The sequence below is a fragment of the Grammomys surdaster genome, unplaced genomic scaffold, assembly GCF_004785775.1.
Source record: "Grammomys surdaster isolate TR1022 unplaced genomic scaffold, NIH_TR_1.0 144, whole genome shotgun sequence".
Taxonomy (NCBI): domain Eukaryota; kingdom Metazoa; phylum Chordata; class Mammalia; order Rodentia; family Muridae; genus Grammomys; species Grammomys surdaster.
The window spans coordinates 6,210,194-6,233,760 of NW_021604602.1; the positions used below are offsets into that span (position 1 = coordinate 6,210,194).

Sequence of the window (23,567 nt, forward strand, 5' to 3'; positions counted from 1 at the left end):
TCCAGTCCCCCAGGTCTGTAGTAAGTTATCTGCTTCGTTTCTTAGTAGGAACAGTGGGAGTGGAGTTGTATTGGTGTGCACTAACCGCAGAAATGATTGGCCAGATAGAGATCTGTGAAGCATTTCTATAGGGTCCAAGAAATCAAGTGATTAAGGCCCATTTAGCTCCTCCCCACAAGTGTGGTACTCAAAGTTGTAAGTAAGTGAATTTCAAGTAGAGCTCCTCAGGCTATTGTGACCACCTTAAAAATGTTGACTGGGCATTCACCAGCACTGAGGTGTACATTTGATTATTTTATTTTATTTTTTTTTCTGAGATGGGTTTTTATGTAGTTGTCATATAGCCCAGGCTGGCCTCAAGCTTCCTATATAGCCAAAGATGACCGTCGGCTCCTGATCGTGCTGGCTGTACCTCAAAGATGACCGTGGGTTCCTGATCGTGCTGGCTGTACCTACCAGTACTAGAATGACAGTGTATACCCCCAGCTTGCTTTGAAGTCTTTCTTCCCTAATACTGTCAGACATCTTATGTCAAAGGAAGAAACAGACCAAAAGCCAGTTTTTCCTGTGAATTCCATGTTCATAATGACACATTTAAACTTAGCCATGAGTGAGTGTTCTCAAAGCTGACAACACAGAAGTTTCTCTAAACTTGATTATTAAAGTAAAACATGTAGACAGTATTAAATTCAAAATATAAAATGTTAGCCCTGCGAGGGAAGCTACTTGGAAGATGGCTTGTCACGGAGTTAGGATGTAGGGGAGTTGTTTGTTTTTAATGTATATAAATGTTTGCCTGCATGTGTATGTGCACCGTGTGTGTGCACGGTGCCGACTGAGGCCAGAAGAAGATACTGAATTCTCTGGACTTGAAAACTTATGATGGTTGTAAGTTGCCATGTGGGTTCTGGGAACCAAACCCAGGTCCTCTGCGGCCAGCCAGTGCTCTTGACTGCTGACCCTTTTTACAGCTCAACTCTGCTCCTCCCATCCCACCACCCAGGCAGGGTCTCTCTGTGTAGTCCTGGCTGTCCTGGAACTTGCATTGTAGATCAAGTTGGCCTTGACCTCACAGAGCTTTACCTCCCAAGTGCTGGGATTAAAGGCTTTATTACCACTATACCTGGCTTCAACTACACCCCTAAGAAAACCAAAACTGAGTCCACTAGAGAGTTTGTTTGTTTGTTTGAAATACTGTGAATGATTTTTCTGTAACTAAAATATTTTCAGCATCAAAATACATTCCATAGTTAAGACAGATTTTACTAGATTTTATTGCTTGACATGAAAGCCATTATCCCTCTTTGTCAATCTAGGTCTTAAGCAGGCGTTGGAAACGGTGAATGACTACAATCCTCTGATGAAAGACTTCCCTCTGAATGACTTACTATCTGCCACTGAGCTGGACAAGATAAGGCAGGCACTTGTTGCAATTTTCACACATCTGAGAAAGATCCGAAACACAAAATACCCCATTCAGCGGGCCCTGCGTCTTGTGGAGGCTATTTCCAGAGACTTGAGTTCTCAGTTGCTCAAAGTCTTGGGCACTAGGAAGTTGATGCATGTGGCTTATGAAGAGTTTGAAAAAGTAAGTCAGAGTCTTTAGAAAACCACCCTGAGCCAGTGAGATCAGCAGTGACTTAGTGACAAGCCATCTCCCAATTGTCCCACAGGTCATGGTGGCTTGCTTCGAAGTCTTCCAGACGTGGGATGACGAGTACGAGAAGCTCCAGGTGCTGCTGAGAGACATCGTCAAGAGGAAGAGAGAGGAGAACCTAAAGATGGTGTGGCGCATCAACCCCGCTCACAGGAAGCTGCAGGCCCGCCTCGACCAGATGAGGAAGTTCCGCCGCCAGCATGAACAGCTGAGAGCTGTCATTGTCAGAGTCCTGAGGCCACAGGTATGTCTGTCATAGAAGCTCACAGAGTCCTTGTTTTGCTGCCTCTTTTTAATTCTTTGAAAGAACTGACCACCTTGTACGTACTGTTTTTTCTTTAGTTTCCTTTTGTCACTTGTCAGCCTTGATCCTGAGGCTGCATTGTGTTGTTAGGAGTGTCCGAGTGTTGTGTGTGCTCCCATGGGTGCAGCTCAGAGCAGACACCTGGGCATTAGGTTGTAGTTCGTGATGTCGACAGAGTCCTTCAGCAATGCACCATAATAAATTATAGGGAGTCTCTAAGCTTTATTAAAACAATCCAATGGTTCCTTTTTTCTTTGTATGCTTTTGGGGAGGGTATTTTGTTTTATTTTCTGTTTTGTTCCATTCTGGGGGATTGAATCCAAAGTCCTGTCTGTGCCTGCTAGTCAAGTGCTCTGTTGCTGAGCTCCGTCCTAGTCCTGTGTGCGGCCTCACTCCTGGTTTCATTCCCTCTTCCTTTTCACTAGTTCCCTCCTTTAAAAAAATACAGTGAAGACAGAAATGTGCGGGGGAGCTTCATGGTGTGCTCGTGGTTGAATTGTGATCGTAGAGTACTGAAGGTGTGAGAGTCGGTATTGATGCACAAGAGTCCTGTGCTGTGCTTATGACAGAAAAACCTCATTTGCAAATTTTTTTTGTTCCAAATCTTTTTTTTTAGGTCACAGCAGTTGCACAACAGAACCAAGGAGAGGCGCCTGAACCCCAAGACATGAAGGTGGCCGAGGTCCTCTTTGATGCTGCAGATGCCAACGCCATCGAGGAGGTGAACCTGGCCTACGAGAATGTCAAGGAAGTAGATGGGCTGGATGTTTCCAAGGAAGGGACGGAGGCCTGGGAGGCTGCGATGAAGAGGTACGATGAGAGGATCGACCGTGTGGAGACGCGCATCACCGCCCGCCTCCGAGACCAGCTCGGCACAGCCAAGAATGCCAATGAGATGTTCAGAATTTTCTCCAGGTTCAATGCACTGTTTGTCCGCCCACACATCCGAGGGGCCATCCGTGAATACCAGACCCAGCTGATCCAGCGTGTGAAAGATGACATCGAATCTCTGCACGACAAGTTCAAGGTCCAGTACCCACAAAGCCAAGCTTGTAAAATGAGTCATGTCCGTGACTTGCCCCCTGTGTCAGGGTCTATCATCTGGGCCAAACAGATTGACAGACAGCTCACTGCCTACATGAAGCGAGTGGAAGACGTCCTGGGCAAGGGTTGGGAGAACCACGTGGAAGGGCAGAAGCTGAAGCAGGATGGAGACAGCTTTCGGATGAAGCTCAACACCCAGGAGATCTTCGATGACTGGGCGAGGAAGGTCCAGCAGCGGAACCTCGGTGTCTCAGGGCGCATCTTCACCATCGAGAGCGCTCGTGTGCGGGGCCGGACCGGGAACGTCCTCAAGCTCAAGGTGAACTTCCTTCCAGAGATCATAACACTCTCCAAAGAAGTCCGGAACCTCAAGTGGCTCGGCTTCCGAGTACCACTTGCAATTGTGAACAAGGCTCACCAAGCCAACCAGCTCTACCCATTTGCCATCTCACTGATTGAAAGCGTTCGGACCTACGAACGTACCTGTGAGAAGGTGGAGGAGCGCAATACCATTTCACTGTTAGTGGCCGGCCTGAAGAAGGAGGTGCAGGCCCTGATCGCAGAGGGCATCGCGTTGGTGTGGGAGTCCTACAAACTCGACCCTTATGTGCAGCGCCTGGCAGAGACGGTTTTCAACTTCCAAGAGAAGGTGAGTTGACGTACCTTCAGCCTTGATGGTTGATTTAGTCGCTAAGTCAGGGAACACACTAGTTCTCCACAGCAGTCTGTAAGATTGAAGCTAAGCCCCTGGAGCTGCAGGAGGAGAGACGTTTTCTGGCTGTTGACTGACTGATGGAGTGGGGCTTTGGGGATGCTGCCGAGTGACCCATGAGAAACCTAGACAGAGGACATCGGCAGCTGATAGGCATGTGATCCAGCTAGAGGCAGAGGTGTCTCCAGACCTGCAGTAGGACTGCTTGTCCCCATGGGCAGGCAGAGGGAAGAAGGATGCTGGCATTGTTCCTGGCCCCTCCTTTTCCTCTGTGGTCCATGCAGGGGGAAGCAGCATCCCCACTCCAGCAGCTAGGCTAGCTGTTAACAGAGGGACTTCCACGCTGAGCAGAGTTCTTCATGAAAGGAACACAAACAAGCCATAGAGTAAGTGAGTGTTTTCACACTAAATGCACTCTCCTCTAGGTGGATGACCTACTAATCATTGAGGAAAAAATAGACCTGGAAGTCCGTTCCTTGGAAACCTGTATGTATGATCACAAGACGTTCTCTGAAATCTTGAACAGAGTGCAGAAAGCAGTGGACGACCTGAACCTGCACTCCTACTCCAATCTGCCCATCTGGGTCAACAAGCTGGACATGGAGGTATGTACGGCTGGGTTGGCCAGACGCTGATCTCCGCTGTCCCTGTGGGCGTGGGCCCTGTTAGGTGTGGCCTTTAGTTTGTCAGGAAATCATTTTCCCTAGATACTTACTTAGCTGTCCAGCTCCTCCAGCATCCCTCAGCTAGTGCCACAGCCGAATGCTGTGCTCCCTGTCCTAGCAGTTCTCAGCTGGGAGCAAGGTGTTGGGGTGCAGAGGAGTGCTCCTCCTTTGCCTGGACACTTGACAACTTCCTATTGCTCTCTCGCTCCTGTTCATGTGATTTAAGGTTTGTTTTGTTGATTTTCCTTTGATGGCATTGGTGGTAGTGCCCTGGTGGACTCTAGGGTCTTGCCCAGCATGGATCCCTCCCTCACGTACTAGCCCTCCAGGCACCCTTCTCTGACAACTGCCCTAAAATTAGGGCTTAAGTTGTTGCCTTAAATTCAACACCTAAGGCTGTTGAAGGATGAGGCCAGGACCAGGTTAGCTTTTCTTACTCATTGGAGAGGACATGTGACTGGAGAGGCCTAGGCAAGGACATCTTCTATAGCAGAGGGTCCAGATTGAGCCTGCCTGCTTCTCCCCTTAAATTTAAAATGGCATCCACACCAAGGACACAGTAGGAAGGAAAGTTATCAGCCTGGAGATGCCGTGGATCTCTCTCAGCCCTCAGCCCATTCCGAGGGAGTTATATGTCTTAGGACAGACTGGTGGCAAAGACATGCAGAGGTCCTGTCTGTCACATAGAGGAACTTAGAAACTTAGCCCAGTTCTGGACAGAGAAGGCTTCCTTCCACTTGTTGAAGAAAAATGTCTTTATTATCTCCAACTGCAGTGTTCCTAGTTTCACTTCTAGAGCTACCTTCAAGCTCCACAAAACAGCCCTTGAAGTGAGTTTTACATCATAAGGAACGGCTACCAAGAGCCTAACTGCATCAACAGTATAGTGTTAAGTCTCCTTGTCACTTAGGAGCTGAGGAGACTGGCAATTCACAAGTCCCAAAGGTACAGAACACAGTCTTAATGAGGCTGCACATGTCACAGAGTGAGATAGGATTGGAGTTGGACACTTGACTTTTGCTCACCTGCCACCTTCTCATTCTGTACTTTGTGAGCTGACCTTCAAAAGCAGCCACTCAGTGACCCTGCTTTCTCTGTAGATTGAAAGGATTCTGGGTGTTCGCCTGCAAGCTGGCCTTCGAGCTTGGACCCAGGTTCTTCTTGGACAAGCCGAAGATAAAGCAGAAGTCGACATGGATACAGATGCTCCACAAGTTAGTCACAAGCCTGGTGGAGAGCCCAAGATCAAAGTGAGTATCTCCATGGCACTCACCTGGGTAGCGCAAAACAGGACCCTCCCCTCTGAAGCGTCTACAGAACCTGAGGCAAGGGATCTCAAGCTCAAGGTCAGCCTAGCCTAAGTAGTAAGATTTCATCTCAGAAAAAGTGCCTGTCAGGGTAAGTTCTGGGGTGTTGCTAGGTGTTAGAGCACTTGCTTAGAATGCAGGAGGCCTAGACTAGATCCCTGGCACTGGGGCTGGCACTGGATAGGAGTGCCTGTGAAAAAGTCACCTTACTGTGGAAGAGCCTGACAGACACCATTTAACCAGTTGATGAATGTTAGCACCACAAGTGGTGTGCGTGACTCCATGCATTTGTAACGTCTCGTGATGACAAAGGGCATTTCACATCTGCCTTTTCTCCAGAAAACTTAGGAGAAAATAGAGGCTCACACGGAAAGTCAGTCTTCGTAGCATCTGACCAGAGCAGAAAATGCCAGAGGCTGGAATGGGTTGAGGAGATTGAGTGCAGGGTGAGGCGGGCCATCGAGTGCCAGCGAAGCTGCTGGAGCCCCTGGTGCTTTCTTTACACATCTTCTGTCAACTTAAAATCATCTCAAAACAGGAAACCATAACACTTAAAGTCTGTTCAGGAGATGTACACTGTGGGAAGTCTCACTTGCCTGCTGTCTGTGTGATGAACTATGAGACAGCGTTTCTCTGTGTAGCCCTGGCTGATCTGGAACTCACTCTGTAGACCAGGCTGGCCTCAAACCCCAAAGATCTGCCTGCCTCTGCCTCCCAAGTGCTGGGATTAAAGGTGTGCTCCACCACCACCCATTGCTCCAGTGATACTGTTTTTCAAGCCTCAAACTACTTTTATTGAACACACAGATTTCCATGAGTACCTACTGTGTATTCTGACCCAGGCCCCAGGGCACCTGGAACAGATGAAGTGATGCTTGCCCCCAGCCACTTGTGATCTTAGAGGGACAAATGTGAAATAGCTCAGGAGTGCTGACAGAGTTTGTGGTTCTACCTAGAAAGGTCATAATTTAGACAAAGAAGGTTGTAAAGAATCTAAACCATTTTATTGAAATATGTTACTGAGTAAAACCAAAACCTTTCTTTTTCAGAATGTTGTTCATGAGCTAAGAATAACAAACCAGGTCATCTATTTGAATCCACCCATTGAAGAATGCAGATACAAGCTATACCAGGAGATGTTTGCTTGGAAGATGATTGTGCTGTCCCTGCCCAGGATCCAGAGTCAGCGGTACCAGGTAAGCTTCCAGGGGCTCTAGGCCCTCAGACCAGGTCTTATTTGGGACTCTGATGCCACTTCTCAGGACGAGTCACTCAGTAAGCCATGTACATGTCTTTTCATCCTCGAGGGTTCCGGGGTTGCGTGTCCTGAAGGAAAGCTTGGCATTTGTAGCTTCCCTCATCTCTAAACATTTCCTCCATAAGCTTCTTTGATTTTCAAACAGCGCCTCTGCATGTAGCCCTTGCTCTCATGGACCTCACTCTGTAGACCAAGTTTGCCTCAAGCTCAGACTCTCTTGCCTCTCCCTTCTGAGCACCTGTATTAAAGGCATCGCCACTGTGCCTGGCCTGTGAGCTCTGATAGTCTCAGTTCCTGCTCCATCAGTTTTGTTGTTAGATTTTGGATATAAGGTCTCACTGTACGGTCCCAGCCAACCTCCATCCTCGGCCTCCTGAACACTGCGGTGCCCACTCCAGCTCCTACTTTTAGAGACATTTTTAAGCACTCACAGAAGTGAGAATCATGAGCTCCTGCCTGCAGCCTTATTTATCAATATGTAGCTGTTCTTACTTAATTTGTAGATCCCCACTGACAAGTTTAAGGGAAATCCTAGATTCTAGTCTTCGTGGTACCCTTCTAGAGGCAAAGGAAAACCTGAAAGACCATTTAATCCGCAATGTTGGCTGCTGTCACTTTTAGGTAGGATCAGTGGCTTTCAAATAAAAAGATTCCGTAGAACTGCCATGCAAACTGTCCTAGAATTTAGTAATTCTGCTAGAAACATGCCCTTTCAAATTAAAAAAATAAAATAAATTTATTTTTATTTTCCATGTTTGCCTGAATGTATATCTGTTTATCAGATGTGAGCCTATTTCTATGTAGGCTAGAAGAAATAGTTGGATTCCTTAGGTTCTAGGAATTGAACCTGGGTGCTCTGGAAGAGCAGCCAGTGCTCAGAGCCACTGGGCCATCTCTGCCGCCCCAGAACACACTTTTTTTTCCCTTATGACTTTGAGCATAAATGTCACTCTTGAAGAATTTGTTTGCTATTGTTGTTTTAATTACATTTATTTATTTGTAGTGTGTTTGTGCACATATACTGTCTTTCATATGTCACAGTGAGAAAGTGGAGCTCAGAGCACACCCTGCAGGTCAGCTCCCTATCTCTCTTCACTTTGTAAATTCATTCTGGGAATTGAACTCAAGACATCAGGCATGGTGGCAAATGCCTGCTGAGCTAATCAAAACCAAACTGAATTTAGGTTTCTGTCCCAGGCATCTCCACACAGTCTTTGGGATCCTCTCTGTCTAGTTCTGTGGATAAGGCTTTGCACTGTCTAGTTCCTCTCCACACTGGACAGATGAGAGCTTCCCTGTTTGTGGACACCAGCGCTGTTGACCGAGCCCTGCTCTAACACAGCCGTCTGCACACTCACACATGCAGCCTGACCTGACCTGACCTGACCCAGGCCTGGCTCCTACAGTCAGTCTTCACTGTGGGGTACCTGCCTTTGCTCCTTGGTGGGTCCCCTAACAGCCTACCATCTCTCTTGCAGGAAAGCTAGAGTCCTGCTGCTTGTTGGGCCCATTGTTACCTGTTTGCCTTTCTGACCCTAATCCCTGCTTTCCCCTCCTGGCTCTGCTCAGGCCTCACTGCACTTTTGCTGGCCGTCAGCCCTGAAGACTGATTTTGCTCCCTACGCTTTTGCATGAAGCATTCTCTGCTCATGGTCCCCAGAGCAAATATCCCTCCCACCCTTTCCAGTCTTTGTTCACATATCACCTTCTGATAAAGCCTTTTCTGGCTTTCTGTTGAAGGGACAGCCAGTGATAGGTGTGTAGCTCAGTGGTGGAGTGCTTATCCAGCATGCTCAAGGCCCCTTGGTTCAATCCCCTCTGCTATAATAAATTAATTAGAATGCAGCCATTCCCTGTCCCACCCCTGTACTCCCTCCCTCTTTCCTACTCATTCTGCATAGACTTCCACCCCATATGACAATCCGTATATGCATGTCCTTTCTCTTGTCTGTAGAATGTGAGAGTGCCTGCTTATTGTACTTAGATTGAGTGGGTAGTGGGTGCTCAGACACTTAAGATCAACCAAGGGTTCCTTGTGTTCTTCAGCTTCTCTTACCTTGTGCCTTTGGTGACTCCATGTTTTCCAGTTTGTAGTTACTCTTATTGGTTAATGAGTTAAATATAATCAGATCTCTTGTTACTACTTATAGCTAAGGAAAATGGTTCTTATTTCTTAATGCTTTTGATGGTGACTTTTTTTTAGTCATTTTAGTAAGTAAAAGGTGACTTGAGATTGGCACTGTGTGCAGTGTTGAACAGTTGTGTCTGGCTCTGATTGGTCAGGTGGGAGTGCATTATGAGTTGACCGAGGAAGAGAAGTTCTATCGGAATGCACTGACACGCATGCCCGATGGCCCTGTTGCCCTGGAAGAGTCCTACTCTGCAGTCATGGGCATTGTGACTGAAGTTGAACAGTATGTTAAGGTAAGACACTCTTGGTTCTGTCCAATGCCGTGGCTACAGTCTCCTAGACATGAAGAGTGTGAGAACAGGTCCGGGGTGTAGCACCACCAAAAGAGGGAGAAAGAAAAACTAGAAAGCTCACGGGTCCTGATAGACAGTAAGGCTCAGCAGGTGGTGCTTGCTTTATTTACTTACACATTTAGCTGTTTATCCACCTTCTCTTTATTTACGTTGAGACAAGGTCTATTCCTTATTCCAGCCCTACCTGGCCTGGAGTTCCTCGCTTTGTATACCAGGTTGACCAGAACCTGGAATTCTTGTGTCCCCTGAGAACTGGGATTACATGTGTGTGTTGCCACACCTGACTGGATCTTATTATGTAGCTTTGGCTGGCCTGGAACTGTGTAGACCAGATTTGCTTTGAACTCACAGACATCCACCTGTGTCTGCCTCACAGTGCTAGGATTAAGGTGTGTTCCACCACACCCAGAAATATTTATTTTAAGCCAAGAGTAGGATAAATCTTGTGTTGTCTTAACTATGGTTTTCAAGAAAAGTAACATTTTCCTTCTTGCTGTATAAATTCCAAGACTTTGAAGTGAGGTTCTCTAACGGTGTGAAAACATGACTCTGGACTGTTGGCACAGTGCGTACTAGCATCTTAACAGTCTACAGAACTGCAAACTAGAATTGAGCTGTTTCTTGTTTGCAGGTTTGGCTTCAGTACCAGTGTTTGTGGGATATGCAGGCAGAAAACATTTACAACAGGCTAGGGGAAGATCTCAACAAGTGGCAAGCTCTCCTGGTCCAGATAAGGAAAGCCAGAGGAACCTTCGACAATGCGGAAACCAAGAAAGAGTTTGGACCAGTGGTGATAGATTACGGCAAGGTGAGCTCGGCGTGTCAGAAGGCACCAGGCAGTGATAAGAGAGAGCAGTATTGGTACTCAGCTCTGGGTGGGAGCCTGGACATTCCAGGAAAGAACTGATGGTGCGCTGCTGTCCACTGCACCTGCAGGTCCAGTCCAAGGTGAACTTGAAGTACGACTCCTGGCACAAGGAGGTTCTCAGCAAATTTGGGCAGATGCTCGGCTCAAACATGACAGAATTCCATTCCCAGATCTCAAAGGTGAGAAGACTGGGATGTTGCCCAGGCACTGGCGGCTTCAGGTAAGCCTGGCACCATGGTAAATCAACCCTCTCGCCAACAGTCTCGCCAAGAGCTGGAGCAGCACTCTGTCGACACGGCCAGTACCTCTGACGCGGTGACCTTCATCACCTATGTGCAGTCTCTGAAACGCAAGATCAAACAGTTTGAGAAGCAAGTTGAGGTGAGTTCTCCCATGTGACTCGTGTGTTCTAACAGAACCCTGAGGGACTCGACACCTTAAGGAGTGTTTCTTAAAGAGCAGTCATCAGCGGCCATAGCCCCTTGTGTGTCATGTGTCCTTAGACTGCCCCGTGGAGTCCTGCTCTGGTGGCAACATGTCTAACCCCAGCACTTGGGAGGCTAAGGCAGGGGAATTGTGAATTTGAGGCCAGATTGGTTTTTATAGCAAGATGTTGTCTCCCAGAAGAGGCTGCTGGGGAGCAAAGGCATGACTGAGTGGGTAAAGGCGCCTGCTGTCAGCCTGATGACCTGACTTTTCCCTAGAACCACGCAGTAAAGGAGAGAACCGACTTCTACAAGTTGTCCTCTGCCTTCTGCACACATGCTATGACTCGTGTCCACACACATGTTACACACATACATGCACACAATAAGTAAACGTAGCATCATGGGAGTCTAGGAATCTGCACTTTAAAAGCTCTGTGTGTGATTGTTAAGCAGTGTTAGGTTTGAGAGTCACTGTCTCTTTAAATCTGTTACTGTTTTCAAGTGCTGAGTATTTGAATGGAGTTAAAATTCAGGATAAAGAGAGGAAGCACGGTGCAGGGTATTCTCTAGGCCCAGTTGGTGGCGTTAGAGAAACTGGCAGGCCACTCGAGGCTCTGCACAGTGCCCTCCAACTGTAATAATCTTGAGACAGACAACTGTAGAAGAGCAGGTGCTTTGATCTGTGTGTTCTTCAGTCCCAGGGGTCTTGCTTCTTGTTGGGATGTTAGCAGTAGTCTCTCCTATTGTTACAGAAAAAAAAAAACCACTTTATCTTTTTAACTTTCAAAGCTCTACCGCAATGGTCAGCGTTTGCTGGAAAAACAAAGGTTCCAGTTCCCGCCTTCTTGGCTTTACATTGACAACATTGAGGGTGAGTGGGGGGCCTTCAATGACATCATGCGTCGGAAGGACTCTGCCATTCAGCAACAGGTGGCAAACCTGCAAATGAAGATCGTACAGGAGGACCGAGCTGTGGAAAGCCGGACCACCGATCTGCTGACCGACTGGGAGAAGACCAAACCTGTCACTGTGAGTGTCACTAAGCTGGCCAGCCAACAGCACTGCTGGGTCCTTTCTGCCAGACACAGGAGGCCATGCTGAGGCATAGCTTTTCAAGCCTAAAGATGTGCTTCCCCTGCAGTAACTAAAAGGCTGCGCTGGTAGCCAGTCACTAGGCTAAGGCAGAAGGGTCACTTGAGTATGTGAACTTAAGGCAGCATAGCGAGGGACTGTCAAAACAACAGTGAGGAGCTGGGGACCGAACCGGCAGGGACCTTACCCAGTGTGTGGGTGCTCTGATACTCATAAGTATATGTGAAAGCCGTGTAGCCATTTATTTACCCAGAGTGACAGTCATTTAAGTAGGAGGAGGTTTTAAGTATTTGTTTGTTTATGTCTGTATACCATGCGCATGTAGTGCCTCTGGAAGCCAGAAGAGGGTGTCAGATCCCCGGGAATTAGTCAGACAGTTGTGAGCTGCCATTTTGGTGCTATCCCTCCAGTCCCCAGGAGGTGTTTTTAAATGAATTAGTTTTCCTTGGGGTTGGAGTGACAGCTCAGAGGTTAAGAGCACTGGTTGCTCTTCTAGAGAACCGAGGCTCCGTTCCCAGTGCTCACATGACAGTTCATTGCTGTGTCCAACTCCAGGTCTAGGGGCTCAGAAACCCTCACGTAGATCCATATGTAGGCCAAACCCCAATGCATATGAAATAAGAATTTTTTTTAAAGAAGATTTAGTGTTTTTCAAGTGTTCTTAGGCATGTTCATGTTTAGAATTCATTTCCCTAAGTACAGCTCACACATCTCCAGGCGGCTGCTTGCTAGGCTGCTAGGCATGGTCTCTGCTTTGTCACTATTGGCTCCAGTACCTCTGAGCCCCAGTGCTCTCCTCTCCTGAGACAGTCCTGCCACTCTCTGTGCTCTGGCTATTTCAGGGCAATCTGCGTCCTGAGGAGGCTCTTCAGGCCCTCACCATATATGAAGGGAAGTTCGGCCGGCTGAAGGATGACAGAGAGAAATGTGCAAAGGCCAAGGAAGCATTGGAACTCACAGACACAGGCCTCCTGAGTGGCAGTGAAGAGCGTGTTCAGGTATGGACCTGTGAGTCGAAAGTCTGGAGAACGGCTCTACCAGACACTGCTGCTGTCCTGGGGCAGCCCAAGGATCGTGCTAGATGCTAAGGTGGTTCTTCTCTTGTTTCTAATTCCTGAGCTGCTTTCATGTTCCAGGTTAACTGCCGTGCCTTCTCTATCACAGGTGGCCTTGGAGGAGTTACAAGACCTCAAAGGAGTGTGGTCAGAGCTCTCTAAGGTCTGGGAACAGATTGATCAAATGAAGGAGCAGCCGTGGGTCTCAGTTCAGCCTCGTAAGGTACTTGTTGAAGTGGATGTCTGCAATTCTGTCTGCGTGTTAGCAGTCACATGGCAAGTTCACGAGCTGCCACTTGTACCCTATGTATTGTTTATGTGGTTCATACAAACTGAAAGTTTGTTTTAGAGCCATTCAAAAGGTTTGTAGCTCAGTAAGTAGAGTGCTTGCCCTGCATGCACAAAACCTTAGGTTCGGTCCCCGGACTCTGGGTGATGGAAGCAGATGGGCCTTTGTAACCTCAAGGCTAGCCTTGGATAAATAAATGAGACCGTGTCTTAGAAGAAAAAGTAAAAACCCACATACAGTGGTGGGGTTGGGGTGGAGTCTGTGTCTGTGACTCCAATTCCATTCTCCTGTGTCTCCTGACAGCTTCGACAAAACCTAGACGGCCTCTTGAACCAACTGAAGAACTTCCCTGCCAGGCTTCGGCAGTATGCCTCCTATGAGTTTGTTCAGAGGTTGCTGAAGGGCTACATGAAGGTAGGTGACTGCCACACGTGGGTGTTGGATGTCTTTTCAAAAGGCACCTGCTCATTTAACTGTTTGCCCCTGAACAGATAAACATGTTGGTAATTGAATTGAAATCAGAAGCACTTAAAGACCGGCACTGGAAACAGCTGATGAAGAGGCTTCATGTTAATTGGGTGGTTTCTGAGCTGACCCTGGGCCAGATCTGGGATGTTGACCTTCAGAAGAACGAAGCTGTTGTCAAGGATGTGCTGCTAGTGGCTCAAGGGGAGATGGCTCTGGAAGAATTTCTGAAGCAGGCAAGTGATGGGAGTGGGTATCAGGTGTTGTTGTGGATGTGACCACGTAAAATGAAGCTTTGTTTTATCGTCTACAGTCATCTCTGTCCCCTGATGTTCGCTGCCCCTGCAAATGTTTGAGTGTTGATTTGTACTGCTAACGGCCTCTTCCTGGTTCCGCCCAGATACGGGAAGTGTGGAACACATACGAACTAGACTTGGTCAACTATCAGAACAAGTGCCGCCTGATCCGAGGCTGGGATGACCTCTTCAACAAGGTCAAGGAGCATATCAACAGCGTCTCTGCCATGAAGCTCTCTCCGTATTACAAGGTTCTCCAGTTGTACCTCTGATGCCTAGCTATTTAAAGTGTGACCCTAATTTGTAATTTTCAGTGAGCTCTAGCATATCTGAGTCAAAAGGTTAGCGGTTGAGCTCTGTCCTCCTGTGTACCCACTAGGTTTTTGAAGAAGATGCCCTGAGCTGGGAGGACAAGCTGAACCGAATCATGGCTCTCTTTGATGTGTGGATTGATGTGCAGAGGCGCTGGGTCTACTTGGAAGGCATCTTCACAGGCAGTGCGGACATCAAACACTTGCTGCCTGTGGAAACCCAGCGCTTCCAGAGGTACAGCTTGAGTGGGTCGGGCGCTGGCAGGGCCGGGAGCCCTCGGTAGAGGCTGACCCACTCTCCTTTGCTCTCTAGTATCAGCACGGAGTTTCTGGCTCTGATGAAAAAAGTCTCCAAGTCTCCACTTGTGATGGATGTTCTAAACATACAGGGAGTCCAGAGGTCTCTGGAAAGGTTGGCCGACCTGCTCGGGAAGATCCAGAAAGCACTGGGAGAGTACCTGGAACGGGAGCGCTCTTCTTTCCCCAGGTGAGCCTGAGACAGATCAAGATCAGCTGTGCTGTGCTCCGTCCATCCTCTCCCCTTGCCTGGTGCTGCTCAGTGTTGATGTGAAGGGTTTTGATGGCCAGCTCATTGACTGAGCCCTCGGCCTCTCTGTGCTTGTCGCTAATGCTACCTTAACTCCCAGTTTTCCACTTTAATCTTACTAATAAGCATCATTAAGCTCGTTTTCTCTGTAAGCCACTTGAGTCACTCCAGGATCTAGCTCTGCTGTCTCCTGAGTGCTCTCTCCTCCTCTCCAAGGAGTTTGTGTAGGGCGATGTTCGTTTGGACAGCAGATACTGTCAAAATGACTTAAGTGAATGACACTGAATTCTCCCAAGTCCTACTGCAAACATGTCTCTCACCAGGGCCTGGCAGATGTTTGTATGAGATCTGAGTTCAGGCCTGAGGTCTCTCTTGTAGCTGCTTCCTCGTGTTCTTAGACATTTTGCTGAGTCACCCTCTGTACACCAGGCAGTAGCAGCTGGGTTGTTTTGATTTCAGGTTCTACTTTGTGGGTGATGAGGACTTGCTTGAAATCATTGGAAATAGCAAGAACGTGGCCAAGTTGCAGAAGCACTTCAAGAAAATGTTCGCTGGTGTCTCCAGCATCATCTTAAACGAGGACAACTCTGTGGTCCTCGGCATTTCATCCCGAGAAGGGGAGGAGGTAAGCACAGCATGTTTGTGGCTTAGAAGCTTCCTCACACTCAAACTCCTTTATTTAATTCCTGAAACAACTGTTTATCTTCAGGTTATGTTTAAAACTCCAGTGTCCATCACTGAACACCCCAAAATCAATGAATGGCTCACTCTGGTGGAGAAGGAAATGAGGGTCACCTTGGCTAAGCTTCTGGCAGAGTCGGTTACAGAAGTGGAGGTTTTTGGAAAAGCGACTTCTATTGACCCCCATACGTACATCACTTGGATTGATAAGTACCAGGTAATCATTAATAAAGGCAAGCAGGCTGAAGGGCTTAGCTCTCCTGGACTTGAAGATGATGGGAGCTGGTCTTGGCTACTTTGTGGGTTCTTCTTGTTCCCACTCATTATCCTCCTGGCTTCACCCCCTATTATTAGATACAAGAGGTGGAGGGGAGGGAGGGAGAGCTCTGAATCTGAGGGCTTTCCTTTTGTTTCTTAGAGCATGACTGCTAACAAACCACAGCCGATCTCCTCAAATGACCGACAACCTCTTGGGGCCCTTACATTTATATACCCTCGAAAAAGTTCCCAGAATTCCAAACGTCACACAATCATAGAGACTCTGCATCTGGCAAAACCATGACTCTGCTAGAGCACAAGGCAAATCATAGCTACTGCAGACAGTCCAAAGCAGCCTAGGATTAAAATGAAAGCACAGTCCCGTAATATTTCTGTGTTTTTAAAGAAACCAACATTCCAAAATTGTCCCTACAAATGACCCCTTGGGAACCAGGCAATAATGGCACCTGTAGTCAGGCTCTTTGGGGAGGGGTGGTGAGATACAAAGGCCAATTACGTGGTGAATTCAGAGCCAGTTCAAGCAGCAGTGAGACTTTATCTCAAAAAAAAAAAAAACCAAAACAACCAACAACCCTGTGTGTCTCCTGTCTTTTTTCCTTAGGCCCAGCTAGTGGTATTGTCAGCCCAAATAGCCTGGTCTGAGAACGTGGAGAATGCGCTAAGCAACGTTGGGGGAGGTGGTGACGTGGGACCCTTGCAGTCTGTGCTGAGCAATGTGGAGGTCACACTCAACGTCTTAGCAGACTCTGTCCTCATGGAGCAGCCCCCTCTCCGAAGGAGGAAGCTGGAGCACTTGGTGAGCCTCACCCCTGAACCCCACCTCACCTCTTAGCCCGAGCAGTGAAAGAAAAAGATGCTTTAAAATGTACCTCTTGTATCAAAAGAAAACTAAGCTGAGAGTGGGGGTCCACACCTGTAACCTTAGCTTTGGGAAGGGGGCCAGGAGCTCTAGGCCAGCCTGGCTTACATGAGGCTTTTGACCATGGCAATGTGTGGACACAGGTATTCTGTGTGCACCTGGGTGGGGTTTGGTTCTGTTCCTCTTTAATCTCACTGAAGGCCAGGCTGATAAAGTGTGCTGTACAAGCACGAGGGCCTGAGTCCCAGTGCCCAGTCCTGATGAGAACTGTGCAGAGAACAAAGAGAGTGCCCCTGGCCTCTGCACACACATGGCATGCGTGTACTCGTAGACCCTCAAAAGTATGCTGTGGACGAGTCAGGACAACATGAGAGAAAGAGTGTGACCAGCTTTGGTTTGTTCTTTTGATTTTTAGTTTTTTTGAAACAGGGTTTCTCTGTGTAGCCCTGGCTGTCCTGGAACCCACTCTGTAGACCAGGCTGGCCTTGAACTCACAGATGTTTGCCTGCCTCTACCTCCCAAGTGCTAGTATTAAAGGCATGGGCCAGTACCACCAGCCATGACCAGCTCTTTGCATCTTCCTCCCAGAGGGGTGGCGGCAGCAGCGTACGTGCACAGGGTGGGCAGCCTAGGGCACATGAGGATGCTGCTCGGTCACATTGAGCTGCACAGGGTTTTCACTTGGGAGGAGTTTTGGCTTTCGTGTTTTCTGTAACTCTGAGTGATACTGTTGTATGGATAACATTTCCAGTGTCCCTTTGGTGAAGTTCCGTTGCAGTTTGGAATATTTGCTGCTAGTCACTGTCACTGTCCCTGCAGCCTAATTTCAATCTCACAGATAATCTGCAGGCCCAAACAGCACAATGCTCTTTAGCTTATGGTAAATTTTTACTTCCTCAGATCACAGAGTTGGTTCACCAAAGAGATGTTACCAGGTCCTTGATCAAAAGCAAGATTGACAATGCCAAATCTTTCGAATGGCTCAGCCAGATGCGATTTTACTTTGACCCTAAGCAAACGGACGTGTTACAGCAGCTGTCTATTCAGATGGCCAATGCCAAGTTTAACTACGGCTTTGAGTACCTGGGCGTTCAAGACAAGCTGGTTCAGACACCCCTCACTGACCGTTGCTATTTGACAATGACACAAGCTTTGGAGGCCAGGCTTGGAGGCTCCCCATTTGGTGAGTTCCTTCACAGATCTGGACAGGTGGAATCGTGGCAGGTCTTGTTTTTACACACTAAGCTGATGGTTTGGGTGTGTTTCTCTATCTATTCCATGTTTTTATGTGCTAAAGTCTTTAATTTCCTTGCATTTATTATAGCAGTTTTAAAATTTAATGGCTTTTTTCAAGCCAAGGACTTGCTAGGTCATGTACTTGAGTACTAAGTTATTTCTCTCTCAAATAACAGGACCTGCTGGAACCGGAAAGACAGAGTCTGTCAAAGCCCTCGGCCATCAACTGGGGCGGTTTGTCTTAGTTTTCAACTGTGACGAAACCTTTGATTTCCAGGTAAGAATTTTTTTTGCATCATCTGAAACCGTTAAGCTTCCCCTCTCACAGCCCCAGTGCAAGCAGGCCTTCCCTGGTGCTGCTCCGCCTGCAGCAGAGCCCAGCACACACACTGAAGCCTACTTGACTTTCAGTCTGAGTTAACTGTTCGTGTTTGTCTAAACGGGCCACTGCCTGCCTGCTTGTCTGTCTGTCTGTATCTGTGTGTCTGAGACTGGGTCTCCTTGTATAGCCCAAGCTGGCCTAGAACTCACACTCCTCCTATGTCAGGGCTAGCAGATATCACTGTCACCTCTAGCAGAAATTATCCTCCCTTCCCAAACCAGGGGTCAAACCGAGAATTTTAAGCATGCTATTGCTCTACCACTGTGCTATCCCTTCAGTTCTAGAAAAGGGAAAAACTTTTTGAGGTAATGTCTATAGCTGAGAAAAATAAATATCATGGAAAATGTTTTCCATGCTAACAAAAAAGCATTAGAATAAAAACTATAGTTTTGTCAGAAGGATTTTATTGGCACAGGATGGGAAACACATTTCTCAGTACATCTTTGTAGTGGTAGTGTTTTCTCTGTGGATGAGGAATGAATAACTGAATGTCCATATTGGGATCTAGGTGGTATTCTCATTTTGAAGGGAGAAGTTGTAGGTTTCAGAAAGATGTGACTTGCTCAAGTCAGCCACAGTTACCACAGGCTGCACAGCTCAAACTACAAAGAATTCTCCTCACAGTCCTGGAGGCCAGAAGCCCACAGTGGTTTTGATAGGTCTGTCTCCCAGTGCGGCCTCTCTGCCTTGTGTGTAGATTGTTAACCCACCATCTAACCATGTGCAGAGAGGAAGAGAGCGACAGTCAGAAGGATGGATTCTAGTAACTTACTCTTGCAAGAACCCCAGTCCTCTCTCATCCGTGTCTCCCTTCATGTTACCTCCTGGAGGACCTGTGTCCAAGTACTGTAACATTGGGTTAGGGCATGGAGGAATGTCGGATGCCGGGAAGGGACACATGTCGTCAGTCCCTAACAGATGACTTCAGCCTCTGGTTCTTTGTACTCCAGGCGATGGGACGCATCTTTGTGGGGCTGTGCCAGGTGGGCGCGTGGGGCTGCTTCGACGAGTTTAACCGGCTGGAGGAGCGGATGCTCTCAGCTGTGTCCCAGCAGGTGCAGTGCATACAAGAGGCGCTGCGGGAGCACTCCAACCCCAACTACGACAAGAGTAAGACTCTCGGGGGGTGGGGGGGAGTCTTCTGGGTTATTTATTTGTTTATCTATTTATTTATTTATTTTTGTTTTGGTTTGGTTTTTCGAGACAGGGTTTCTCTGTGTAGCCCTGGCTGTCCTGGCACTCACTCTGTAGACCAGGCTGGCCTTGAACTCAGAAATCCGCCTGCCTCTGTCTCCCAAGTGCTGGGATTAAAGGCGTGCGCCACCACTGCCTGGCATCATCATCATTATTTTTTATTATTATTATTATTATTATTATTATTATTATTGAGGAGGTGATTCTCATGATTCTTGGTTGTCACTTGGATTTAGTGACAGGTTTGGTCCCCTCTTGCCCTTGTGGCATTCAGCATTGCTTGCACAGTCAGTAAGCCTCTGGTGACTTGATAGATGCCTTCTCTGTGCCTGACTTGGCAGTAGTCATAGAGGAGTTGGCCTGGCTGGAGAGAGTAGCCCAGGAGTCCTGGGCTTTGGTCTTGAGGTCGAGTGAGTAGTGTTTTGTCATCTTAGAGACTCTGAATATTTTCTGTGTCTTTAGTAAGTTTGTGTCATCTCATTTCAGCCTCAGCCCCCATTACTTGTGAGCTGCTGAACAAACAAGTCAAAGTTAGCCCAGACATGGCTATCTTCATCACCATGAACCCAGGATATGCAGGTCGCTCAAACCTCCCCGACAACCTCAAGAAGCTCTTCCGGAGCTTGGCGATGACTAAGCCCGACCGGCAGCTGATCGCCCAGGTCATGCTGTACTCGCAGGGCTTCCGGACTGCTGAGGTCCTTGCCAACAAAATTGTCCCATTCTTTAAGTGAGTAGCTGAGAGCCAGTCACGGGCATGTGTCTAGCTGGTCTGATGGTTATCCTTGCTGTCTAACCTCAAGTCTCTCAGATGCCTGTCTCACTCCTTCACTGTAAATGCTGTTTGCTTAAAGAGCACTCTTTTAAAGAGCCTTTCTCTTTCAGACTGTGTGATGAGCAGCTGTCTTCTCAAAGCCATTATGATTTTGGGCTTCGGGCTTTGAAGAGTGTGCTCGTAAGTGCAGGCAATGTGAAGAGGGAGAGGATCCAGAAGATAAAGAGGGAGAAAGAAGAACGAGGGGAAGCAGTTGATGAAGGAGAGATTGCTGAGAACCTGCCTGAGCAGGAGGTTTGTGCAGAATGCTTTAACTGTTTTCCCTGCACTGGATAGCCTAGGCTAGTCTTAACCTTGTGGCTATCCTCATCCTCCCAAGTGCTGAGATCACACCCACTACCACACCCATCTTACAAGTTTTCTGTTGAAAACATGCATGTTCTGAAATTCACCTTAGGACACTTTGGTCAAGACCCTGAGTTCTCAGTGTGATCCTCCTGCCTGAGGTTCTGGAGTTCTTTCTCCCACCCCATAGATTCTGATTCAGAGTGTCTGCGAGACAATGGTGCCCAAGCTGGTGGCAGAAGATATCCCGCTGCTCTTCAGTCTCCTGTCAGACGTGTTCCCTGGAGTCCAGTACCACCGTGGGGAGATGACAGCCCTTCGAGAAGAGCTGAAGAAAGTGTGTCAGGAGATGTACTTGACATACGGCGATGGAGAAGAAGTCGGCGGGATGTGGGTTGAAAAGGTACTGTAACTTGCTGCTCCCAAGACCACGGGCTCCCGGCCATCTGAGGACACTGGCTCACCAAGGCCAGTGTGGGCAGAGTGAGACTTAGATTTGCCCAAGGCTTGCTTAAGTGTCCCTTTACTAACACACGGGTAGCAAAACATGTCTCTTACATGTAGCACTAACTCTAAAAATGCTGACTAAAGGTATAATTATAATGAAAACTGGTTTGTGCCTTTAAGGATTTCCAAGTCCCCGGGGTTAAGTTTCGGTTGACAGTCAGCTGTGGGTTCCTTTCTGAACCAGTTTCTTTCTTCCTCTGCTGTTATTTATACCCACTGTGTGTATTGACCTGAGTACTCTTTATTGGAATAATCCTTTCCTTTTTATATCTTCTCATCCTTGGAGAATCTTTGGATGTTTCCGTATACAGAGAGCATAAAAGACATCTACTTCATTGGCTCAGACTTCCTCCCTGGTGTAGAAGTGTCTTAGAGATGTGGTTTCCACACACTCTTAGAGTTTCCTGGCTTTAGGAATTCAGAAGATCTGTTCGTTGCTCACTGTCACCAGAAATGCCACAGAGCCTGTCTGTCTCTCATCCCCTGACGGTCTCAGTGCTGATCTCTGGCCCTGCAGGTTCTCCAGCTCTATCAGATCACCCAGATTAACCATGGCCTGATGATGGTTGGGCCTTCAGGAAGTGGGAAGAGCATGGCCTGGCGTGTGCTGCTGAAGGCTCTTGAGAGGCTTGAGGGTGTGGAGGGTGTGGCCCACATCATTGACCCCAAGGCCATCAGCAAAGACCATCTCTACGGAACCTTGGATCCTAACACCAGGGAGTGGACAGATGGACTCTTCACACATGTGCTGAGAAAGTATGTTTACTCTGTTTGATGTTTGCATTTCCGGGACTGTAGGGTCCAAGCACTTGCAGTCACCCTGTTTACATAAATAACAGAATCCATTGGGAGGGTAAGCGTTTAAATCCAGGAATCCTGGGTTGAGTAAGCCCTTGAAACTTTTTTCAAACTAGGATCATAGACAACGTGAGAGGGGAGCTGCAGAAACGCCAGTGGATTGTCTTTGATGGTGACGTGGACCCCGAGTGGGTGGAGAACCTGAACTCTGTGCTGGATGACAACAAGCTCTTGACACTGCCTAACGGAGAGCGCCTTAGCCTGCCACCCAATGTGAGTAACCACCCGCCTGTGGCTCGGGAAGAGGCTCCTTAGGTGTCCTTCTCTCCCCTCCCCCAACTATTCCCAGTTCCACAGTCCAAGACTTCAGCTAGCCATGTCATCTTCAGCCAGGAAGTACTAAGTAGAGCATCCCAGAGTTAAGCGGCTGACAAGTTTTAGGTAACCTCTAAAGTCTGTTAATCGGTTACAGTGCCTGATTGGTAAGTTGAACTTTATCAAAGGTGCGTGTGTAGGACACCTGGTGTACACATGGCTCACTTTAGGATTGGCTGAGGGAGGGTATGACGAGAAGCAGTGTGAGAGAGAGATGCTGGGGTCTGTTGTCTGATGTTTGTGTCAGCACTGATGCTTACAGTTCAGAAACAAGCTGAGCACTCCGAGCCTGGTCTTGAAGTGTGGACTTCTTACTAGCCCTTCATTAATCTCATCAGGTCCCTTTGTGACTGATGGCCCCGAAGTGTCTGACTCTGGTCTGATAGCTTGGGTTTTGTAAGATTGATGTCTCTGCGGTTAAGGTTCTGATTCTGACCTCCTTAGAATCTTAGCCCCACTGTTGACCACATGAGAGATCTGGGCAGGTGGCCTAACTCTGGATGTAAGTGGAAATAGAATGGGCCTGTGGTTCAGGTGGGTGAGTTTGGGTGTGCAACGTGGGAGCCGTATTTATAGGAGAAGCCTGCCCACTGAGGCTTGCCATGACAGCACCAGTAAGGTAGCTGGGCCCCCATGCCAACAGGAACTTCCCACAGGGCATAGTTTCCTTCCCAAATTCTTACCAAGAGAACGTATTGGTATTATGGCCATATGAGCTGTATATTTTTTTTTTAAGTGCAAAAAAATAATTAGAATACTCTTTCAGTATACATATAGGTAATAAAATTTTAATATTCACATTTTAACTTGCCTAATTCTTCCTTCAAGGTGCGAATAATGTTTGAAGTGCAGGACTTGAAGTATGCAACCCTGGCCACGGTGTCTCGCTGTGGCATGGTGTGGTTCAGTGAGGATGTGCTGAGCACAGACATGATCTTCAATAACTTCCTGGCCAGGCTGCGCAGCATTCCCCTGGATGAGGGGGAGGACGAGGCCCAGCGTCGGCGAAAAGGCAAAGAAGACGAAGGTGAAGAGGCCGCTTCTCCAATGCTACAGGTGTGAAGGCTGCCCTTCCTCTGGGGCCACAGACCTGGGGCTAGGAGGATGGGGTGAGAAACCAGCATTTAGCAGAGAGAAAATAGATCCTGAGGAGACTCACTGGAGCAGCTTGCAAATGTTAAATGGTTACTAGAAAACTAAATGTGAGGAAGTCACATGACTCAGTGGTAAAGATGCTTGCCTCTGCTTGATCTGAGTTTGATCTCTGGATCCCACAAGTTGTCCTCTGAGTATTATGACATGCATATTCTCTCTCTCTCTCTCTCTCTCTCTCTCTCTCTCTCTCTCTCTCTCT

At 47.8% G+C, this 23,567-nt stretch overlaps 1 protein-coding gene across 1 annotated transcript in view; it reads left to right on the forward strand.

Annotated features, from left to right (window-relative positions):
• Dync1h1 (dynein cytoplasmic 1 heavy chain 1) overlaps positions 1-23,567 on the forward strand; it is a 62,625-nt gene that overhangs the window by 12,099 nt on the left and 26,959 nt on the right. The window contains exons 6-35 of the mRNA XM_028764406.1: positions 1,317-1,588; positions 1,674-1,901; positions 2,578-3,654; positions 4,143-4,322; positions 5,483-5,632; positions 6,739-6,885; positions 9,231-9,371; positions 10,063-10,239; positions 10,368-10,478; positions 10,561-10,680; positions 11,517-11,756; positions 12,662-12,817; positions 12,984-13,097; positions 13,467-13,577; positions 13,655-13,864; positions 14,029-14,175; positions 14,304-14,470; positions 14,549-14,722; positions 15,242-15,407; positions 15,492-15,680; positions 16,344-16,538; positions 17,502-17,784; positions 18,014-18,114; positions 19,170-19,329; positions 19,900-20,143; positions 20,299-20,482; positions 20,724-20,936; positions 21,558-21,796; positions 21,955-22,111; positions 23,042-23,269. Coding sequence (XP_028620239.1) covers positions 1,317-1,588; positions 1,674-1,901; positions 2,578-3,654; positions 4,143-4,322; positions 5,483-5,632; positions 6,739-6,885; positions 9,231-9,371; positions 10,063-10,239; positions 10,368-10,478; positions 10,561-10,680; positions 11,517-11,756; positions 12,662-12,817; positions 12,984-13,097; positions 13,467-13,577; positions 13,655-13,864; positions 14,029-14,175; positions 14,304-14,470; positions 14,549-14,722; positions 15,242-15,407; positions 15,492-15,680; positions 16,344-16,538; positions 17,502-17,784; positions 18,014-18,114; positions 19,170-19,329; positions 19,900-20,143; positions 20,299-20,482; positions 20,724-20,936; positions 21,558-21,796; positions 21,955-22,111; positions 23,042-23,269 — 6,281 coding nt within the window. The remainder of the gene's footprint in view (positions 1-1,316; positions 1,589-1,673; positions 1,902-2,577; positions 3,655-4,142; positions 4,323-5,482; positions 5,633-6,738; positions 6,886-9,230; positions 9,372-10,062; positions 10,240-10,367; positions 10,479-10,560; positions 10,681-11,516; positions 11,757-12,661; positions 12,818-12,983; positions 13,098-13,466; positions 13,578-13,654; positions 13,865-14,028; positions 14,176-14,303; positions 14,471-14,548; positions 14,723-15,241; positions 15,408-15,491; positions 15,681-16,343; positions 16,539-17,501; positions 17,785-18,013; positions 18,115-19,169; positions 19,330-19,899; positions 20,144-20,298; positions 20,483-20,723; positions 20,937-21,557; positions 21,797-21,954; positions 22,112-23,041; positions 23,270-23,567) is intronic.